The following is a 23,607-nucleotide window of genomic DNA, read 5'->3' as shown; positions in this document are numbered from 1 at the left end:
CGTCAACAACCAACAAAGCACAGCAACAACTACAACTACAACCACCACAACAGCAGCTAAACGGACTTCTCTCCACGCAGCGAGCCGGGTGACACGTGCTTACGACATTTCACAGTTGGACGATGCGCAGAACATGAATGACCGCATTCTCCGGAAATTAAGAAGGCATAACATTCATCAGGCGCGGTTTATATTCACATCTGACAGGTATTGCAATATTGCACCGTTTATAATATACCCTGTGTGTGTGTGCGCGCGCGCGAGCATTAATAATAGGCGCTCGCTAACAGCACTTGCCCATTTATTTATGGTCCGTGTAAGGCTAAACCACCGAGCTAAGAGATGTCTGTGGTTATGAAGGTTCGTGTGTTTTCAAGCACGGCAGAGACGCAGGCAACAGCAGCGGCACATTCTTCGTTACCGAACCGGGTCTGGGATTCCCCTATGTCGACTCGGCCTCAAATGAGTATTTGTGGTTAGGGACAAGTGGAGCGGCGTGCCGTTGAGATGATGCCACCACCACGACTACTAACCAAGCATCATCAACGCCATCGTTACACAAGCCTTAACAGGTGCTCGCTAACAGCTCAGGCTACCCAGTAAACATGAAAATGTGCTCAGCCAATGAGCCAAGTTCCTCTAAGGGCAATCGTTGCCTTCCTCGTTCTTCACGCTTGAGTCTCTCTCTTCCCGAGTGAGCGAAAACTGTTGTTCTAATTTGCAATGAAATATTGCGGTATATAATAATAATCGCTGCCACAACAGCGCTGGATTCACACGTGGATGTGTGCGCCACAAGCCCGAACTCACACGGCTGGCTCATTCATTCTAGGGCAAAGACAAAGATCCCCCCAATAGCCTTAACAGAGTATTGGGGCAAGTGCTGTTAGCGAGCACCTATGAAGGCCGGCACGGCACATGGAAGGGGTCGGTGGCCAGCACCACGCCCGGCCGCCTTTGTCTGCCCAGTGTCGATGTTTAAACACTGCACAAGGTACTCATTTGAGGCTGAGTCGATCCAGAGGAGGCCCAGGACCAGTTCAGATTATCGTCACCGGTGTTGGCCGTGAGCGGGATTTGAACTCGGGCCGCCGGGTTCGTAGCGCAGCGTCAGCGCTGACCGCTGCACCACCGCCCCCCAATATTCTCGGGCACGGCCGTTCGCATCCACGAAATATTCGTTGTGAACAGGAATCTCGGGAGAAGCGGTTGGCCGTGAGGTGGCAGTACAGGAGGCGGGATGGTGAACCCGTTCCTACCCACACCCTCGATCAGAAAGGAACTCGCCACAACATCGCATTGCGGCAAGACCCTGCTGGGAAGGAGTTTGTTGTTGTTGTTTAAGAGACGGAGCGAAACTTTACAAACGAAACATAGGGTGCGTTCGTTTGTATTTAATTTATTATTAGACTATATACGAGAACCCCAAATAACTGAGCGACAATGAATGAATAAATGTAAACAAGACTTTTTGGGTGCTTCTTCTTCCCGCGTTTTCGATTGTCGCCCAGAAAGCTGCTTTAAATCTTGACTTAAAGCTTTTGTGACTGCGTCATAGTTTTTTGTAACTTTTTGTTATTTTCTTTGAACCTATCTACGTGGCTTTACCGAAATACCCAAGAACATGAAGCTGCTTTAGTTGTGAAATTCGGTCGCCTCTGGAAGGCCTCATTGCTGCACCAACTTCGTTTCCCGCGTGCGCATTAGCGGCGGTTGTCGTCATCGTCGTCACTGCTGCCCACGTGGGCTCCCCACGTGGGCTCTCGGTTTGTGACGCGCCTTGTTCGTCACAAGTGGCCGACGTCTCGCGCGCATGCGCCGTGAGCTTCTACGGCAGCTTCGTTTGTCGAGTGGAGCTTGCCCTCGGTGAGGCGAGGGGGGTGACTGAGTGAGGGAGTGATTCGATGAGTGGGTGAGTGAGTGAGGGAGTGATTCGGTGAGTGGGTGAGGTGAGTGGGTGACTGAGTGAGGGAGTGATTCGGTGAGTGGGTGAGGTGAGTGGGTGACTGAGTGAGGGAGTGATTCGGTGAGTGGGTGAGGTGAGTGGGTGACTGAGTGAGGGAGTGATTCGGTGAGTGGGTGAGGTGAGTGGGTGACTGAGTGAGGGAGTGATTCGGTGAGTGGGTGAGGTGAGTGGGTGAGTGAGGGAGTGATTCGGTGAGTGGGTGAGGTGAGTGGGTGAGTGAGTGAGTGAGGGGGGTAATTGAGTGAGGGAGTGATTAAGTCAGTGGTGAGGTGAGTGGGTGAGTGAGTGAGGGGGGATAACTGAGTGAAGGAGTGATTGAGCGGGTGAATGGTTAGGTGAGTGAGTGGTTAGGTGAGTGAGTGGTCAGGTGAGTGAGTCAGTGAGTGACGGGGGGATGGGTGGGTGGGTGGGGGGAGTTTGAGCGAGCGCGTGAACTGACTTCAGTTACCGAAGAAGCTAACGAGCGTGCGGAGCGGAACGTTGGACATCGCAACCTGTAGACGCGCGGGAGAGGTGGACTCGTGCCGATCACCGCCCCGCGTCTTGCCGGAGTCGGTGTTGGTTTGCTTGCAAGAGCGGAGAGTCCCGGAGACGTGACACAAAACGAGGGGAGAATGTCCCCCCCCCCCCCCCAATTTATAATAACAACACACGACTTGCATTGAACATTACAAGGCAAACGATAATCGTAACAATAATACTGTCGTTCTAATACTACTGCAAAACAAGACTGCGAGTCTTCACAACAACAATTGAATGTACAGCCCTTTGTTAAAGCCACTGCTCAATGAAGGCCTCCCCACACCACGTCAGTCATTTTGGTGGGGGGGGGGGTTGTTTGACCATACTTCACCACGCTCTGTCAGTGTGGGTTGGTGAAGCACAAGAAGATGGGGAGGGGGTGAGGGGAGGGGGCAGTCCGCTTCAGATTTTAGCTTCAGCGCACGCCAACCACTGTGCCACCACTCACCCCCGCTACGTAAACTTAGAATAATATACAAATAATAATTTAAACGTGACACGTGATCGTTCTCTCACGCATTGGGCACGAGACGCAGGGGAGAGGCGTAAGGGGGGGGGGGGCGTTTCAACTGAAGTGGGGACATCGTCATCATCATCCTCGTCGTCGTCGTCGTCATTGTTGTTGTTATCGTTGTTGTTGTTGTTATCTCTCTCCCCGTGGATTTTTCTCCGGGCCCTCCGGCTTTTCCCACCAACACTTGGCGAACGCGCGTGTCGAGCTCCCATGGGCCTCCCCTCGACGGGTGCTGTGCCCACCAACCCCTCCTCGCTCCGTTCGTGCTCTCGCCAACGGAGGCCCACAGCGTTGACAGTGGAAACGTTATTGCAGCCAAATACTCTAAACGCGCGATGTTGATTCTAAATGTGCAGGGAAAAGCCGGAGGACCCGGAGACAAATCCACGCGGCCACGGGGAGAAAGAGAGAGAGACACCGCAAACTCCAAATATACAGCAGCAGGCGTCAGGGTCGGAATGGAACCGACGACCTCCTGTGTACCAGGCGAGGTAGTTAACATCTCGCCACCGTGGCGCCATGTTAGCGTGGGTTTCGTGACGAACCCGACTCTGTGGGTCCCCTTCTTGAGGCGGTCATCGATATCGATTACCGGTCATCTGTGAATCGATGACCCCTCTATTAATTGGTGGGCTAATCCCTCCGGGACTCACCGCTGCGGGCAGTGAAAGCTTGTTCCCCTTTGTCTGCTTTTGTTGAGGAGGAGGAGGCTGACTCTTTGTCAATACCCGAGTGGGGGTGTCGGTGTACCGCTGCAGGAGGCACGGCGTGGTGGTGGTGGCAGTGGTGGTGGTAACAGCGTGGCGGTGATTGAATGACGATGGTGGTGGAGGTAGTTATGGTGGTGGAGGGGATGGTGATGCTGGTGGTAGTGGTTGTGATGGTGGTAGTGGCCTTCACGTGGCACAAGCGCTGTGGTGACATCACCACCGCTTAGTGGCGAATGGCGGGTGTTGTTGTTGTTGATGGTGGTGGTGATAGCAGTGGTGGCGGTGATTGTGGTGAACGCGGTAGTGGTGGCGTTGGTGATTGTGGCATTTGTGGTGGTGGAGGTGGTAGAGGCACTAGGGGTGGTGGTGTTGGCGATGGTGGTGGTGATTGTGGTGGAGCCGGTGGTAGTGCTGGTGGTGGCTCTAATGTCCAGCATCAAGCCTACGTTGTGACCTTACCCCCCAACTATCTCGCTACCCCCACCACCACCCCCTCACCCCCGCACCCCTCCCCCCAGGGGTGGGAGACACGAGGGGGCAGGAGGAGCAGAGAGCACACGGTAGCAGATGGTCACGGTGAGGTGGCATCGCCGCTGATGATGGTGATGATGCTGCCGACTGACTCAGAGGAGTGTGATGATCACCCCATGTGTACTGCTGATAATGATGATGCTGATGCCAATTATGGTGTTGTTGCTGCTGCTGAGGTTACAGTGCTGCTGCTGCTGATGAAGATGATGCGACAATGATGTCGTTCTTCAGACTGCTGCTGCTGCTGTTGACACTGCTGCTGATGCTAATGATGATGCTGATGATGACACAAAAGCGCATTCCATGACAATGTTTTTATGCTGCTTTTGATGCGGTTACTACTGCAGCTGATGATGCTGCTGATGACGATGATGACGATGATGCAGCAGCAGTAGCTGCTGCTGCTGATGATGATGACGACTCAGAAGAGCTTCTTGTAAGGCACGCGCCTGAACATGCGCAGCGGGAGGAGTTTGATTTTCGGCAGCACCAACTCCACGCGTTGGGACGTCACCACCACCTCGTTAGCCTCATCCTCCTCGTCGTCCTCCTCCTCCTCCTCGTCGCCGCCGTCGTCGTCCCTCTCGCCCGTCACGTGACCCCCCCCATCCTCCTCCTCGTCGCCGCCGGGCCGGCTGACGATTCGCGATGTGAGCGAAATGTCGTCCTGCAGCGCCAACAGCAACTCCGGGCCCTGCGGAAGGAGGAATCATCATCATCAGCAGCAGCACCAGCAGCATTATCAGCATCAGAGTTAACATCATCAGTAGCATCAGCAGCATCATCATCTTTAGTGCCATAGTAATTCAGGGATAATTACGTGTGTGCTTTCCATGCTCTCTACACACACTAAGACACACACTGTACACACACACACGAGCAACATAGACACACAAAGACAAAGATCCCCTGTACTGCATAGCCTACAGAGGTTGTTGGGGCAAGTGCTGTTAGCTAGCGCCGAATGAAGACCAACACAGCGCACCTATGGGGGAACACTGTGGCCAGCACCACGTCTGGCCGCCTTTGTCTCCCCAGTGCCGGTGTTTTAATACACGCCACGACCAATAGGCCCACTCGCCACCAAGTGATGGTGACGTCACCACGGGACCTGTGCCAGGCCAGGTGCACTTTGAGGCCACGTGAAGTGTCGAAGGCTCGCTGGCAGGAGGTCACGGGACAGACCCAGGTGCCATGGGCTGGCTGCCACTACCATAACCAACACCACCACCACCACTACCAACAACATTACCAACACTACACACAATGAAACAACGTGGCTATTGTGTGATACCATCACCACCACCACCACCACGATTGCCACCGGCACAATGCCACCACCACCACCACCATCGGCACCACCCCCACCATTGCCCCTCCGTTCCGTGGCCGCACCGTGAATAATTGAGGGGGACCCGAGGCATGGAGTTTCAGGGGAAAGGGGGGGGGGGTGAGACCCCTGTGTTGCCAGGGTCTTCTCCTCCTCGCTCGTGCGAGATGGAGCGGTGGCGCAGTGGTTAGCGCGCCGCGCGACGAACCCGGCAACCTGACCTCGATTTCCCATTCACGGCCAACAGCTGCGACGGATTTATCCAGACCTCCGCGAGCTCTAGGTCGACTCAGCCTTAAATAAAGCAACGGGCACGGTGTGTAAACGTCAACAGTGGGAAGACAAAGGCGGCCGGCGCGTGGAACTGGCCACACCCCCCCCCCCCCGTCATGCGCTCGCGAAGAAGCACTTGTCCCAACAAACGACGAGAGGCTATACGGGGGACCTTTGTCTTCCCGTCTCTCCATCGTTGATTGATCGCGCAATGAACGCGAGATGCCCCCCAGAGTGCTTCGTGACCGCTTACGAGCCCACAGAGATCAGCTGGGAGTGACTCTCAAGGGAGACCTGGGTAAAAATGCGTGCGTTTAACCATGGCAGTTAAAATGCGTGCAGTTGGACTGCCATGGTTAAACACGTGCGTGTAGTTTGTTCGTCGTTGTGTGGGATGTGATGAGTTTTATTGTTCTTCCCCACCCCCTTGCCCCGTACCTCCGATTAGACATGGACACGTACAATTGCCAACATTCTGCCGTCTCATTACAGTGTTCGTTTAATTGTATGTTCCGCGAGCTTGCACTGAAAAGCCTCGCTGAGTCTCAAAACTATGCTTCAGGAGGGTCCTGCCAAGGCTGTTTGTTTGCAGTAGCGGAGCGATGCTGCAGTCATTTGCAAAGCGCATCAACGCAGAACAACCCTGGGTTTGATCTTCAACGAAGCTCACGGTTCACCCTAAACCGCATCCACTGCACAAACCATGGCAGTAGATTCGGGTACCTGATGCACACATGGGAAATTAACTATCTCCAGTCATGCGCGACCGTGGTCATCCAGAACAGACCGTACAACGTGTAACGGCGCAATGCCCCGATCCACAAATACGAAGAGGAAACATCACGGCGATGATGCATTACTCCGCTGCTCCTGACACGGTAGTCTGGCTTGCCCAGCTGAATGTCAAATTGTCGTTTGTTGCTCTGCATCTACATCAGTAGCCGTGCGATAGAAGAAGAATAAGTAATTTGCAGGTACTTTTTGTTGTTGCGGCAAATGGGATGACAAATGGTAGTAAGCTTTTGCGAGCGATATTATTGCTAATGAAGGGTTTTGGGTTAGATCGCGTAAGTATAAATGTGTCGTAACCCGCCAACACCCGACAGTCAACTAGTAAGGTTCGTCACGTCAACAGAACGTGACAAATGAGTTACTACCGGATGTAATTACCGGCGAAACGTCGCAATACTCAAATTGTACTTGTTGTGGATATACTCCAACACACTGGTGGGCTGAAGTAGTAACTAACTGGCACGTTTTGTTTCACGTGACGAACCTTACTGGTTGGCTGTGTCGGCTAGTGGCGGGTTCACGGTATATTTATACTGACGCGATCTCACCCAAACACCATTATGAGCCAATGGGATGTTTGGCCCAATACCAGTTACATTTTGCTCGTGGAAAAAACCACGGAAACCTGGGGATGTTGAAGCCCCCCCCCCACAGCCATGCTTCCTAGTGTGACCGAAACACAAAACTCTAAAATGTCACAAAGTGATGAATCCCGTTGTGTCAGAATCAGAATCTTTGTTAAGAGTGAAGCTCTTTTCCCCACAGATGTCATCTGCAGTGTGAGTTGGCCATCAACACAATGGCATCGCTGTGCGGTGTCACTACCGGCTTGATTTGGCTTCACAGTTCGCTTATTAACGATTCAACACCGATGATTAAAATACCTCTGGAGGTGAATAACAACGGAGCGGTTGGAGTCACCACTGGGCACGGAGTGGTGGGATTTAACAGTCAAAGGCTGGAGGGATTTAATTTATAAAGAGGGCCTCCCCACCCCCGCCTGCCCCCCCCCCCCGGATTTACAACAACGCCTGCCCCTCCCTCCCCTATCGGGCCTTGGTGATATCCGCCGCGTGAACAGTGCCTCGGGTTAACAACGTCCTACAAGGACGTTCATTAAATGTAGGGCACGATAATATACAGTCTGGTGATCATGGATTGGGGGACCCTGGTGAGATTTGTGACAAACCTGGCGATTCATAGTTGATTGATTGACTGGTCATTTGATGATGCTAGTTGTAAGCAACAGCGAAAACGTGGGACTATCCAATCGTATAAGCGCGTGTGTGTGGATTGCACCCTCCAACACAGCCAGCGATGGTGATGCTGCTGCTGAATGCAGTTATATACATTGGCAGCGTTTGTTCATCACGTGACAACTCTATTAATTGACCGTGTCGTGTGGAGGAGGGTGTACGACACATTCTACTCACGCGAACCTCGCCCCAAAAATCTATTAGATGAATGCCAGTATTGGTCTGTAGTGGTAGTGCCTTACGCCAATAACACCCCCCCCCCCCTACATACTCAACAAGCCAGCCTATGTGGCTGACATCGTTCCGCAAAGAAAAAACAATACCGAGTGAGACGTTAAAGCCGTGGCCTAAAATAATCATGAGCAATAATATAATAATACAAAAAATGTACGAAGCGCCCTTAAACAATCGTTCTCTGGGCGCTACGCATGGTAGATGCGACAAAGGTGTTCGAGAGTCGGGGAGGACGCCCGCTTACCTGCGCTGGCACGAGGGAGAGCGCCCTGCAGAGCGGACACGGCAGGGCGCTGCTGCTGCTGCTGCCCTTGCCCTGCTGGGGCCGCGCGAGCAGCAAGACGCAGGCTCCGCAGAACGAGTGGCCACACGCGGGCAGACGCTTGGGCACCGAGCGCCCGCGCCGCGAGTACTCCCCGTAGCAGATGCCGCACTCCATCTCCTCGCAGCAGGTCTCGCGCGACATGGCACCCCCCTGGGTAGGGGCGGGGGGGGGGTTCCTGGTGGTTGAGTTGTAGCGGTGGCTGGGTAGCTTTGGTGGCCGAGTTGTAGCGGTGGCTGGGTAGCAGCGGTGGTGGTGATCAGCAGCTCCACCAGGCGATTGCAGCTCCAGCAGATGGCCCTGAGGATACCTCGTAGGCAGCCTCGCTCACCAGATGCTGAATTCGGCTCACCAGATGACGATTCAGCTCACCAGATGACGATTCAGCTCACCAGATGACGACTCAGCTCACCAGATGACGATTCAGCTCACCAGATGACGATTCAGCTCACCAGATGACGATTCAGCTCAGCAGACAATAAAGGCGCAGCTCAGCAGATGGCCCAGCAGATTAACTCGGAACCACAGGAGTCCCCTGCAGGTGATTCAGCTCACCGCGGGACGACGTCGCTCACCACGGCCAGGGTGATCCAGCGTCTCACCACCGACAGTCCCTCCTCCGGGGATGAGTCAGCACATCCCGGGCGCGCGGCGTCTGCGATCTGGGGGGGGCGCGCGACACATTTAAGGCTGCGTTGGTGCCATGATCGTCGTGGCAAAGGGCTCGCTGTGTCTGTTCGGTAGCACCGGTGCGGCCTGGAGGGAAGGAGCTGTGTCTAGACACTGCCGTTCGGCTGTGACAGCAAAGACGCGCCCAGACAAGAGGCTTTCTCTCTCTCTCCGTCTGCGCGCAGTCGTCGTCGCAACAGACTTTGTTGGGAGCGCGATGCTCTTCGCGAGCGCCTATGAAGGCTGGCACGGCGCTCCAGTGGATTGGTGGCGTGGCCGGTAATATGAGCACAGGCACATATGTGTGTGTATACACGCACGCACGCACACGTGTGTGCGCGATGTGCTTGCTACGTGTAGATGGCACGCGTATGTGTGTGCGGGAGCGTTTTTGTTCGTCTGTGCACAGCTGACTGAGTCGCCTGGGCAAGCCCAGGGGCGGCTGTCAGGTGAATGAATGAATGACGCAGCTGTGCTTTAAGAAAAGACCACCACCAACCCACCCTCCCCCACCACCCACCACCACCCCCCACCACGAACACCCCCCCCCCGCACAGAGATCTTCACAAAGGGGCAGTGTATACGCTGCGACATTGCGGTTTAAAGGGGCCCCGTGCGCCGTGAGGTGTTTAAAGGGGGGTGCAGTTGCACGCGATACACGCAATGTTCAACACTGTCGCGGGGGTTCATTTAAAGAGGCAGTGGTATATACGATGACTTGTACCGGCAGAGTGCACTTTGATACGTCGGAGGGGACAAGGTGCGCGCCACGTGTTCTTTAAGGGGTGGTGCATACGGTGCTTGAACTCGCGAGAGTTGTGCACGCGACTTTAACGGCGGGACAAAGGTAAAGGAGCCCCGGCACACGATGATGACTTGTCGTTCGAGTAGTTTTACGCCCCGACCTTCAAATTGACACAATGTCCACGAGATGTTTTTTTTATCTTTCTAAGGGCGGCAGTGTAAATGCGCTGCCGGCGATGATCGATGCACGATTTTTGTTACCGTGCCTCGTTCAGGACGGCGAGATGCGCTCTGCAGGACCCCCACGGCGGCACTCCAGCGTCGTGTTAACTCGACATCTGCACGGACTGTGTCACACGGTGACAACGCAGTGGACACAAAGTCAAACCAGAGGCAGACAGCTCACGGAATGCAATGCGACGCTGGGGGTGGCGGTGGGGTGGTGGTGGTCGCTGAGCACTGCGGCTAAGACTGGGGGCAAAGACAAAGAGCCCCCGGATAGGCTACGCGGGTCTGCCGGGGAAAGAGCTGTTAGCGAGCACATATGACGGGCGAGCACGGGACACGAAGTGGTGGTGGTGGTGGTATGGGGTGGAGGGTCAAACCTCTTGAATCCTTGTCGCCTAATGGTAGAAGATCTCATGCCCTAGGTCGCTGTTACAAATGAGAAACTTTTAGCCCGATCTCTGGAGTTCTCTCCTGATCAAATGAAATGAACCTGACATGGTGGAGCTCACACACACGGACTCACCGGCAGAGACACGGACCCACAGGGACACACTCATAGAGAGACAGACCCACAGAGACACATACTCACAGGGACACGGTCTCACAGAGACACCGATTCACAGAGACACAGACTCACAGAGACACACTCACAGAGACACGGACTCACATAGACACACTCACAGGCACACGGACCCACAGAGACACCGATTCAAAGAGACACAGACTCACAGAGACACATACTCACAGAGACACGGACCCACAGAGACACATACTCACAGTCACAGGGACACGGTCTCACAGAGACACTGATTCACAGAGACACAGACTCACAGAGACACATACTCACAGAGACACGGACTCGCAGAGACACACTCACAGGCACACGGACCCACAGAGACACCGATTCACAGAGACACAGACTCACAGAGACACACTCACAGAGACACGGACCCACAGAGACACCGATTCACAGAGACACACACTCACAGGGACACACTCACAGAGACACGGACTCACAGGGACATACTCACAGAGACAGACTCACAAAGACACCGGCGGACTTGCAGAGATACGGGCCCGCAGAGAGACTCACAGCCTCTCAACAACGATCCTTTTAACCACCCCCCGCCTCGTCTCCTATGAGACTTCAGTACATTCGCCCTCCCCCCACCGTTAATTATTAGGACGCTCAATCCGCAAATAAAAACGAGAATAATCTTGCACGCGCATGGATTACGCATCCAGTCCAGACGCTAACAGCACTTGGCCCCATATTAATCTAAACACACACAGGGTAGACACAAAGTCCCTTTGAACGGGACACCTACAACACAATGTGACTCCGAGCAGCTGCGTGTGCTGCCCTTAACTCTCAGCCCACGAATGGATTCCGACCCCGGCAGTTCCCGACGGAACTTTTCGAGCGGATCGTGGCTGCGTAATCGCACTAGCAGTTGCGCGAGGCTGTTTTAAATTCGTCAATATGTGTCGGTCCTCATCGTCAGGTAGTTTATGCAATAAAGTGAACTATAAACTATTTTCTTGGTTCTTTCGGTAAAGTCACGTAGAATGGAAATAATAAAATAATAAAAATAAAACATAACAAAAAAATGTGTTGTTTTTTTGTAATATTTTATTATTTTAAAAACATAACAAAATTATTTTGTTATGTTTTATTTTATTATTTTATTATTTCCATTCTACGTGACTTTACCGAAAGAACCAAGAAGATGAATCCCTGCAGTCACGAAACCTTTAAATCGAACTATAAATTAGTTTTGTTATGTCGCCAGGTAAGGCCCGCTGAGCGATGTATCTCTTTGTTCAGAAGCGACCTGGCCGCAAAGGACATATCTACGAAGTTGCTCATCACGTGGAGATGTATAGCGGCCAAACACTTTAAATGCGCACGACCACGGGGAGAGAGAGAGAGAAAGAGACACGCAGACGACAAATATACAGCAGGCGTCAGAATGGGGATTGAACCCACGACTTCCTGTATAGCGGGCGAGGTAGTTAACATCTCGCCGTCGTGATGATTGCGTTGCTGTTATTGTTGTTGTTGTCAGGTGTGGGCTTCGTGGCGGCCACACCAGAGATTATATCGTCTCTCGATCCACATCGCACACTGAACCTTCCCCCCCCCCCCCCATTCAAATAACACTGGTCAACACACTTTTTTCTGGCATAAGGTATTCCAACGGTTTTAAGGCAATTTTGGGGTGCTGATTCCAAATCTGGCATCAGTGTGTGTCTATCACATCAGGTTTTTTAGATATCAAATGTTGCATTTTCAATAAAAACTGCAGAAGAAAAATATTAAATAAATGTGGATATCTACATAGAATTATATTATAAACACACTATTCTAAAAATACAGCACGATATTTTAACACTAAAGCAGTCACTGACTCGCAACGACTTGCAATCATAAATGACAGAGTTAATTTCAGGTAAAATCAATGAAAATGGGTTATGCCGATAGCATAAACATGAGATGTGACAGAGCAAATCTGAGATCAGATTTGGAATCAGCACCCTGAAATTAGTCTAAAACAGCTGCAAAAGTCCAGGCCAGAAAACAAACTTTTTTTTGCTGTTGACCAGTGTAATTCCCGAATTTCGGAGAACCACCACAATGCGCCGCAGAGAACGGAGACTTGTGGTCACCCTGTACAAGGCTACACGACCAAAAACTTAAATCATTTGTCGATAACGCGGCCCTAAAAGGGTGCAAGCAATACAATAGCCCACGTTGCAGGCACCGGTCCTACTTGTCTACGTGCTCTTGAGTTGAAATCATTGTTGAGTATTTTTCGTTGTCGCGTGTGTACATGCGCACCACAGCCAACGCAGCATTGCAAAACAATACATCTCACCCATAAGATGACATGTGGCAACAATGCATATACATAAAAGGTAATATGTGCAAACAATTAATAGATTACGTGCCCAGGAATGCCACACTGAGTCTGTTGATTATTATTTTTCAACAAGGGGGTTCTGCCTGTCGATTGTTTGGCCAACAGCAATGCTGTACGAGCTGGTTAATCTCTTGTGTGTGTATGTATACAGCTGCCTATGTACGTGAATGTACGTGTTTTGTGAGCATACATACATATGCGAGTGTATGCGTAAATATGTGTGTGTGAATGTATGAGCGTGTATACATGTTGATATGCATGTGTACATGTCAACATGTGTACTTATGTACACACAAAAACAAAGCAAAAACAAAGATCCCCGTATAGCTTTAACAGACTGGTGGGGCAAGTGCTGTTAGCGAGCATTTATGAAGGTCGGAACGCAAACGAGAGGGGGGTAGCCAGCACCACGCCCGGCCGCCTTTGTCTCCCCAGTGGCGATGTTGAAACATCGCAGCAGATAATCATTTGAGGCTGAGTCAACCTAGGTGAGGCCCAGAACAGCTAGTGTTGGCCGTGATCGAAAATAGAACTCGGGTCGTCAAGTTCGAAGCCCAGCGCGCTAACCACTACACCACCGCTCCCCACACACGGCCAAACAACCCCATAGCCGACACGGCGTGCTGTGTGGCCTTCATCCAACAGCGGACTGACCGTGGCTGATGATGCCGATGTGTGCAAAATGAACGATTTGCTACGAAGGAGGGTCATTGCCTGAAACGTCGCCGAATTAAAATGTGGCCCCTTTAGGGCCCACGGTGTTACTGACGAAGCGTCGTGGTTGCCGTTGTTTGTGCACCACTGCCCATTGAGAAGAAGCAGCAGCATCATCACCACCACCACCACCAGATCGCTGGCGAGGTCTTCTCGGGGCCTGTTTGCCAGCTGTGCGTAAGAGAGGCGAGACGCGGGGCTTGAGCCCTACACAAGGGGAACAATGGCTCTGGGAGGGAGACGCGGGGTGCTGGTGGTGGTGGGGGAGACACTTGGGGGGGTGGGGAGAAATTCTGGGAGAGAGAGGGTTGGTGGTGGTGGGTGTGGGGCAGCCGGGAGACACGGGGAGGAGAGACGGAGAGTGGTGATGGCGAGGGTTGATGGGGGAGGGGTGATCGAAGGGAGCGGTTAGGAGCGGTGGCGCAGCGGTTAGCGTGCTGCGCTATGAACCCGGCCACCCGAGTTCGATTCCTTCTGCTCACGGGCACCAACACCACCAGTGGCGATTATCTGAACCGGTCCTGGGCCTCGCCAATGTTCACGCAGCCCCTCAAATGCACACCGGTGCGGTGTGCATACACATTGCCAAAAGGGAGACAAAGGCGGCCGGGTGTGGTGTTGGCCACCCACCCCCTCGTGCGCCAGCCTTCGTTGGTGCTCGCTTACAGCACTTGCCCCAACAGTCTGTTAAAGGCTCTATGGTTGTAAATCGATTCCTCGCTCACTCTTAAACGCCAGGCGCAACGATGATATATTCATAGAGATTGCATTGACGTCATCTCGGGGGGTCTTTAACATCATCCAACTCTCTGGTACGCTCTGGTCTTAATTAACGATTCAACGAAAAGCCCCCCGAGTGCGCTGTGGACTGTCACTACTCCGCGGACCCCGCGTGCATTTCACGGGTCCCTGCTAATACACACCACGATCTTCAGCACACCGCCACCACCGCAATATACAACGTCAAAGACGTCAACACCAACTCAATACACTCTCTGTGAGTGTGTGTCTCTGTGAGTGTGTCTCTGTGGGTCCGTGTCTCTGTGGGTCCGTGTGTCTGTGTCTCTGTGAGTCCGTGTCTCCGTGGGTCCGTGTCTCTGTGAGTCCGTGTCCCTGTGAGTGTGTGTTTTGTGGGTCCGTGTCTCTGTGGGTCTGTGTCTCTGTGGGTCCGTGTGTCTGTGAGTCCGTGTCTCTGTGAGTGTGTGTCTCTGTGAGTCCGTGTCTCTGTGGGTCCGTGTCTCTGTGAGTCCGTGTCCCTGTGGGTCCGTGTGTCTGTGAGTCCGTGTCTCTGTGAGTCCGTGTTCCTGTGAGTGTGTGTCTTTGTGGGTCCGTGTCTCTGTGAGTGTCTCTGGGAGTCACACTCAAAGACAAAGACCCCCCCCCCCCGTATCGTCTTTAACAGACTGTTGAGGCAAGTGCTGTTAGCGAGCACCTACGAAGGAAGGCTGGCACACAGCACACTAGGGGGTGGGTGACCAATATCACGCCCGGCCGCCTTTGCCTCCCCAGTAGTGATGTTCACACACGTATGTATGTATGTATTTTCTTGAGCATCTTTCGCACCGTCCGTAGCCAACCGCACCATGTACTCATTTTTGAGGTCCATGACCGGTTCAGATGATCGTCACCGGTGTTGGCCGTGATCAGGACTCGAACTCGGGTCGCCGGGTTCGTGGCGCTAACCGGCAACGGTGATGTACACGTAGGCGATATCGTTCTGTAGGGTATGTCTACAGTTAATATTTATTCTCCCTTGTGTCTCTGTGTTCATGTAAATAAGGGTCAGCCAGACTCGTCTTGGGGTGGGGTGGTGGGGGAAGAGGTAATTCATCGAAACGAGTTGTATCTACGCCGGTTAAATAAAGGATTACGTCCACGCGCAGACCCAATTGTGATCCATCAATGGCAATCAATCATTCATCAAGGTCTGCCGCGTGCGCGCTTTGCACAGCCCCGGGTCATCTCGTCTTGACTCACACAGCAGACGGCTCAAGTACAGTGGACTGCATCGAGAATGGGTGGCTTTTAGAAAAAAAAACCTTAAAGAAAATTGCAGCTTACATAAATACAAGACAGTGAAAACTAACGTCGCATTGTGGCCCCTGCATGGCTCTAAGAAAAGCTGTCTCGCATTGTGGCCCCTGTATGTATTGCGAAAGAGGGACATTGCCCGGAAACGTCGCCTGTTAACTTTTGTTTCCCTTGAAGGCCACATCCAAAGTGTTGTTATTGACAATTGTGTTGAGTCGTTTGTTGTTAACTGGGCCTGTGCACCACTGCCAGCAGCAGCAGATAATTTGTTTGATATCAAATTCAGAATGTTATTATTTTATGTGGACGCGTCCGACAGAGAGGACGTCCACCGAGGAGATGGAGTGATGATGAAATTTTTGGGGCGCCACGGTGGCGAGGAGATGTTAACTACCTCGCCTGGTATACAGGAAGTCGTGGGGTCGATCCCGACCCTGACGCCTGCTGCTGTATATTTTGAGTGTGCGTGTCTCTCTCCCCGTGGTCGCGTGGATTTTTTTTTGTTTGTAAAAAAATAGTTTTAATAGCTGGTGTGTGGAGCAAGCTGCCGGGTGGATTAATGTGAACATCGCTGGATCGTGAGATGCGTCTGCTGGGAGAGAGAAAGGCCTTCATCCAGCAGTTGATCGACCCTGGCTGATGATGAATATTTACGAATTCAGAAATTGCATCCACGTGTGTATGTTTTTTTTACCCCCATTCACACATGGCCAAGACAAACACACGAAAGATTGTGCCGACTCAGTCGTGCAAACGTCAACATATTGGGCCAGTCGAGTCGACGACAACTTGTGGAGTTAAATATACATCTAGATATATGTGTATATAACTGCACGTATCAACTGCACGTTCATAGTGTAAATGCTTACCCCGAGCTCTCAATACTCTGATAGTGCGCTGTTTTTGAGTTGTACGCCTTTTGGCGTCATCTGGTCCAACACCAATGGAGACTAGGCTCTAAGAAAAGCTGTCTCGGGTGTGGACCAATCAACTTCAAGGACTGTGCATATCATTATCATTATCAGAGTTGTTTCTTTTTGTTTGCATTTTGACTGCTTGTGTTGTGGTTATTGCAAACATGATGCCTTGTATAAAGGTATCAGTTTTGTATCAGTTGAAAGGGTTAAAACCTATTACTATATTTGCCACTGGTAAAGGAGGTCTCATAGTGCACGTATCAAGTTTCTCGTCTGCTGATGTCAATGAATCATTCTCTCGGTTTACATCGGTCAAACATTGAGTTAAACGTTGTTATTGATTTACTATTTGATGCTGCTGCTGCGTTGGTACAATTAACAACAAACAAACTCTACCCATTCATCAATAACGGTGTGTGGCCTTAAAAGGAAAACACGCCACGGTGGCTAGGAGACGTTAATTACCTCGCCTGGTATACAGGAGGCCGTGGGGTCGATCCATACCCTGCCGCCTGCTGTATATTTGGAGTTTGCGATGTCTCTCTCCCCGTGGTCGCGTGGATTTTTCTCCGGGTTCTCCGGGTTTTCCCTCCACATTTAGAATCAACGTCACCACGCGTTTTAGAGTTTATGGCTTGCTGTAAATTTCCACTTGATGATAAGCCACTTCGTTGAGCTATCATTTGTCGCTTCTGAAAAATATAGATTTTGCTCAGTCGGCCTTACTGGTAACATAAAAATAGTTTCGTTTATAAATTAGAGGTGACGTTTCGGGCAATGACCCTTGTTCATAGCAATGTTGTTGTGAGGAGCGCGCAATTTCCCCCCATCATCATCACCATAAATATGAGCAGCTAAGCCAATTAAGTGAGCTCAATAAATGTATTGATGTATACTACATACAGCCCAGATGTCTTGGTCAGCGTGGAAGAGTAGGCCAAATACTCTGGAGCGGGGCTCTCTGGAGCTCCCTCTAGCGGAGGCATTTTATCCGCTAGCAGTGACGAGCGCAGGCTATTGCAGGGCTGCGCCTTGAGCTTTGCGTGTGTTTTTTTTTACCGGGTCAGACAATCAGTAAACTCAGTAAATATGTATATACCCTGCATGTACTGCATAGCCAAGTGCCACGCGTGGTCTTCCTCGGTGCACCGCCGTCTCGAGTGTCTCAGCGCGCGTCTTCACTCCGCAGAGCTCGGCAACTCCGTCTCGTCACGGGCAGTCAGGGGCAGCAGCCAGGGGCAGCAATCACGCGCCGCTCTGCCCTCTGCTTCAGCAGCGAGGTCCCCGTGATGAGTTACGCCCGCTCCGTCACGGTCATCGTTGACCAAAATCAAATAAAAGCACGGAATTAACTCTCCTTTAGGACGTGTTGGATATTTGAGTTGAAAGCGTATTTTATTTTTTGGGGGAAATGATGTTCGAAAACGGTTAATTATATATTTCATCTTCTTGGTTCTTTCAGTAAAGTCACGTAGAAGGGAAATAATATAATAATAAAAATTCAACATAATAAAATACAATTCTCACTATTGAGAATTGTATTTTATTATGTTTTATTTTCTCACTATTGAGAATTGTATTTTATTATGTTTTATTTTCTCACTATTGGAGAATTGTATTTTATGATGTTTTATTTTTATTATTTTATTATTTCCCTTCTACGTGACTTTACCGAAATAACCAAGAAGATGAATCCCTGCAGTCACGAAAGCTTTAAATCGATGTATATTTAATGTTGTGGAAGGTGGGGAGGTGGGGGGTTAAAAGACACATTTTTCATAGACGCCGCAAAACCTGGATCCCTGGCACGCTCAGGGAGTGCGATATTTGACAGAGCGGTGATACCGCTGCTGCTGCCGCTGCTGCTGAAGAGAGATGGGGGCAGAGGGCAGGGGACGATGGGAGAAGATGGCAAAGGAGAGGGGAGGAAGGTGGGAGATGAGAGGGAATGGGGAAGAATGAGAGAGGAGAAGGATGAGAGAGGAGAAGGTGGCCCTGGAGGGGAAACGTCTGGCCAGCAGCGTGGGCATCTTCCGCGCTCTGGTCGGAGCCAGGGTGTGTGGGCTGGAGTTCCGCCATGCGCGGCTGACTTACGCCATGCCGGCCTTCAAGGAGCAGTGGGCGATGGAGGAGGCCGTGTGCTCGGTGGCAGATGACGGGGAGCTCTGCATGCTGATATGAGCTACCCGTCGGAGGCCGTTGGACTGCGAGAAGGGCTGCGTGCAGAACGAGAGAGTGAGCGAGATAGTGATCGAGAGAGTGACCGAGAGAGTGAGCGAGAGGTGGGGGTTTACATAAAGCAAAGTTATTTTAAAAAATTACGAAATGATGAACGAATCAAAGTGCCGACTACATCGAGCATCTTCTTGTTTCCACTGATCGTAAAAAAAAGGATAATGGGATGGGAGAGTTGTGGGAAGGAAGATGGCAGAGGATATGGGAGGAGAAAGCCAGAGAAGGCTGGGAGGTGGACGATGGAAGAGAGACAGGAGGATGTCAGAGAAGGATGGGAGGATGATGGGATGAGGCAGCAGAGGAGGATGGACGAGGGCAGGTGGGGTGGGTTCAGCAGGATGGGGGAAGAGTATTCGACGGGAGGTCTGGCTCGGGATGTCACGAATTGCTGTTACATATCGCGGCCCTATGCAGCCGTCTGCGACTGGGGTTATGGGTTAGAGGTCGGTATTGGGGTTATATTAGGTTTGGGTTTAGGGTCAGGATAGGGTTGTTGTTAATGCGATGATTAAGCTACAGTGCTAGGGAGATGCAATTGTTGACGTTAGTGTTGGGGATGGACTCGGGATGGTGCCAGTGCTCGGGTCAGCTTGTTGTTAGTGTTGGGCTGGAATCGCTGTTAGTGGTGGAGTGAGGCTATTGTTATGGTTTCACTGGGATTACGTGTTAGGGCTCACAACAACAAACGGAGCGCCGGGCGGCTAAACGCAGCACGCTGGCACAGTAAGGGACACGGGTGGTGCATCTGCCAGTCATCTGGCACCTGGGTCTGTCCCGTGACCTCCTGCCATGCGGGCGTTCGACACTTCACGTGGCCTTAAAGTGCACATAGCATGGCACGAGCGCCGTGGTGACGTCACCGCCACTTCGTGGCAAATGGCGGTTGTTGTTTTTGTTGTTGTTTGGGCTCCGCGGTCACGTGACGAACCTCCTGGAAGTCGCCCCTCCCTGTGCAGGTGCTCGGGTTCGCGCACGGCCATGTGGGAGATCACGTGACGGCAGGTAACATCTGCCCCCCTCCTCCCCATGGCTGCTAAACATTTCCACGTGGTGCTAACTAAACCAACTTCGTTGAGCTAGCATTTGTGACCAGGTCGCTTCTGAAAAATTTCGTGACTGCAGGAATTCATGTTGTTGGTTTTTTCGGTGAAGTCTCGTAGATAGAAAATAAAATAAAATAATAATAAAATTAAATAACATAAGAAAATTAAAATAATAAATTGAAAAAAATGTAAGCAAAAAACCCACGTTTCGAAACGTCGTGGGTTTTTTGCTTTAATTATTTTTTGATTTTATTATATTTGCTTTTATTATTTTAGCTTTTATTATTTTCAATGTATTATCTGTTATTTTTATTTTCTATCTACGTGACTTTACCGAAAGAACCAATAATATATATTTTTTATATATTTTTTTAAGTAATTTTTTTACCTTTCCCATACTTTGCACTCCTATCGTGTTTTTGTATTGTTGTTATTGTAAGATCCTGACCCGCCCCTACTGGACATCTGTGAAAAAGAGCTTCATAGCTCATCGGATTCCTCCAAGACAAATATTCTGAGTCTCCTTCTGTGCGTGAGAGGGGGAGCGGTAGTGCAGTGGCGGCGACCCCAGTTCGTTTCCCGCTCACGGTCACCACCAGTGCCGATTATCTTAACCGGTCCTGAGCCTCCTCTAGGTCGACTCAGCCTCAAGTGAGTACCGGGTGGGGGAGATGCTGGCCACCCACCCCCTCGTGCTTGTGTCTTTGTGCATTACTGGCCTTAATCGATGTTCACGAACGGCACTTGCCCCCGCAACCTGCTTTCTCTTCACGGGTGGATCTTTGTGACTATAACAGTCGTTTAGAAACTGCTGTAAAAGTCAACGGAATTGGCCAAGGTGCATTCATTGACATGGACGAGCATCGCCGAGGGCAATTCGCCACGTGCCTGAGACGCGGGGAGCGGGGCACGGGAGGGGGTTTTGGTCGCTTTACGTTGAAACGAGGAATGTGGAATTTCCACCTGCTGTCTGGCCCGCCCGGACTCGCCTCAGCAGGGAGACACTGACACCCTTGCGAGCTTGAGCAGGGGAGGTCCGACAACCCTGTGGCTTCTGAGCCGCACGCGGTCTCTTCACAGGGCCGCTTCGTGACGCTCCGGATGAAGGGTGACCTCCGCCGTCTCGTATTCAGAGGCGCTTCTGCGGCCGTCTGGAACGCTCTTTTTTTTGCTAGTAGGGAATCCGCTGGAGCTATATGCGCGAGTAAAGCATCTAGGTTGAAATAAAATGAAATAAATCACGATGTTTCGGACGAAACGTCGTGATTTATTTTAGTTTATTTCTTCCTACGTGACTTTACCGAAAGAACCAAAGAGTATGGATTCCTGCAGTCACGAAAGCTTCAAATCAAGATTATCATCTCGGTTGAAAACCCGCTTATTCAGAACTGCTTGTTGCTGTGTTTAGTTTCTTGTTATTTTCCGCGAACGGTTGGCCTAACATTGCGGCTCTTGAAAGTCTGAGGTTTTTTTTTACCGATTTCGACAAACACGGTTCGATTGCCGACCCCTGCCGAGGAAGAATGAATTACTCCGCGCGTGCTGCTGCTGCTGCTTATCGGTTTGCAGTGGTGCACAACCACCAACAACAACCAGCTCAACACGTTCTTCAACAGCAACACCGCGTGGCCTCACAATGTCGCAACAAAATATCATCGGTGATGTTTCGGGCAATCACACCTCGTCATAGCACGTGAAGGGCCATCGCCTGAAACGTCGCCTCGTAAAATAAGAGCTGATAAAGGAAGACTGCACGTCGCTTACAAAATGGGGCCTTGATGGGATTTCCATGTTGAACACGTGTTCTGATTAGCCCAGTTAAATCGGCGTGTGAATAATTACCCAATGATAGCGATTATTGAGATAAAGACAACCCCTACAATAATCAAAACGTACAACTAAATAAACTCATTATCAATCTCTCTGGCCTCTCTGTGTCCTATGAAGAAGGTGCATTGCCCGAAACGTCATCTAGTATATATTATCCCTTTTCAGGCCACAAACACACACACATTGTTAGTGACTGTGTTGAGTTTTTTTGTTACGAGCTGAAGACTCTATTCATTAAAATTCCGCACAGCCCCAACGACAAAGATCCCCCGTATATCCTTTAACAGACCGTTGGGGCAAGTGCTGTGGGTGACCACCACGCCCGGCCGCCTTTGTCTCCTCACTGACAATGTTTACACACCGCACCCAGCTACACATTTTATTTAAGCCCGAGTCGACCTACGCAAGGCAAGAAGTCCCAAGACCGCACCCGTTCAGATGATCTTCACTCACCGGCGTTGGTGGTGGCCGTGAGCGGGAATCGAACTCGGGGATGGGTTCGTGGCGCAGCGCTCCGCCACCGCTGCCCACATTCCACAGAGCCCCCCCACCAGCCAATGTAGATACACAATGCCCCCCCTCTGACTATGGAGACATAATGCAGGGATGCCCTCGGTACACTTACCACGCTGCAGCAGCAGCAGGAGGCCTTTGTGTCTTGGTCTCCCTATTTTTTCTCGGCCACGACGCCTTTAATTAAACCGCCACGTTTGCCCAGCTGTTTGTCTCTCCCCTCCGCTCACCCCCCCCCCTAACCCCCACACCACCTCCCCCACCCGGACCGAATGGATTTGTCGCACAATGAGAAAACGAATCGAGTCGCAGCGGTGAAAATCCGCGCGCGTGAATTCCGGGCGCGAAGTTGCCGCTCGCTCACTTTGCAAACGCGAAATACCATTTCACTCACCTGAGGCTACGTCCGACAAAGCCTCAACCCCACCCACCCATCCTCTCTCTCGTCTACAACATACACAGTAGAGATGTAAAATACTCTGCCCTCTCTGTAAGCCTCTGCGTGAAGAAGGCCAGTCGCCCGAAACGTCGAATTCATTTCCTCTTGCTGACAATAAAAGTATTTTGATTTAAAGCTTTCGTGCCTGCAGGAATTCATATTCTTGGTTCTTTCGGTAAAGTCACGTAGAAGGGAAACAACAAACAATATAAAACCGCCACTTTTTTTTAAAATTTTCTTTCTGTGGATTGCACATCTGATGACGATTGCTTGTGTTGCAGTCGAAACGTGAGAATTTTTATTGTTTTATATTTATCTATTTTTTTTGTTTCCCTTCTACCTGACTTTACCGAGATAACCAAGAATACAAGTATTGCCATTTTTCAATCAAGGGGTTAACCAAGGAAGTGTAATCACTGAGACAAGAGGAGGAGGTGATTTTGTCGAGTTGTGGGGGCCTCTCGAGGGTTATGGAGCTACAGAGTTTAAGGGTTCAGGTTCGGACCAGGCCTGACTTTGTGAGAAGAAACGGGTTTGTGTTGTAGTGAGGGTTAGGGCTAACGGCTGGGGTGACGGGGCAGCGCTAGAGGTAGCGTCTGCTTGGCTAATGAGGCGTAGGGGTAGAGTTTATGATCCAGTGGGTTGTGGCTCCTGCCTGGTCAGCACGTGCATTAAGGTTCGAGTCTGGTTGTTCCAGATCGGTCAACCTGCGGCTCTGTAAGGACTGCTGTTTCGTCGCGTTATTGATTACACTGGTCAACACACTTTTTCTGGCATAAGGTATTTCAACGGTTTTAAGGTAATTTTGGGGTGCTGATTCCAAATCTGGCATCAGTTTTTGTCTATCTATTGCATTTTCAATAAAAAACT

The 23,607-nt window shown here is 51.1% G+C and overlaps 1 protein-coding gene across 1 annotated transcript; it reads right to left on the bottom strand.

Annotated features, from left to right (window-relative positions):
- On the bottom strand, positions 1-22,534 carry LOC133351220 (RING finger protein 227-like). Its single transcript, XM_061566296.1, has 3 exons — positions 22,411-22,534; positions 8,373-9,112; positions 1-4,937 (listed from the first exon to the last, which is right to left on the bottom strand). Exons 2-3 carry the CDS (start codon positions 8,592-8,594, stop codon positions 4,665-4,667), a joined length of 495 nt encoding a protein of 164 aa, XP_061422280.1. The 5' UTR covers positions 8,595-9,112; positions 22,411-22,534; the 3' UTR covers positions 1-4,664.
- Between the last annotated feature and the right edge of the window lie 1,073 nt (positions 22,535-23,607).

This window comes from Lethenteron reissneri, chromosome 36, assembly GCF_015708825.2.
Source record: "Lethenteron reissneri isolate LAM-NWPU_2019-01 chromosome 36, ASM1570882v1, whole genome shotgun sequence".
In the NCBI taxonomy this organism is placed as follows: Eukaryota; Metazoa; Chordata; class Hyperoartia; order Petromyzontiformes; family Petromyzontidae; genus Lethenteron; species Lethenteron reissneri.
The sequence above is the reverse complement of the archived record's forward strand: the minus strand, read 5'-3'. Positions and strand labels throughout refer to the sequence as shown.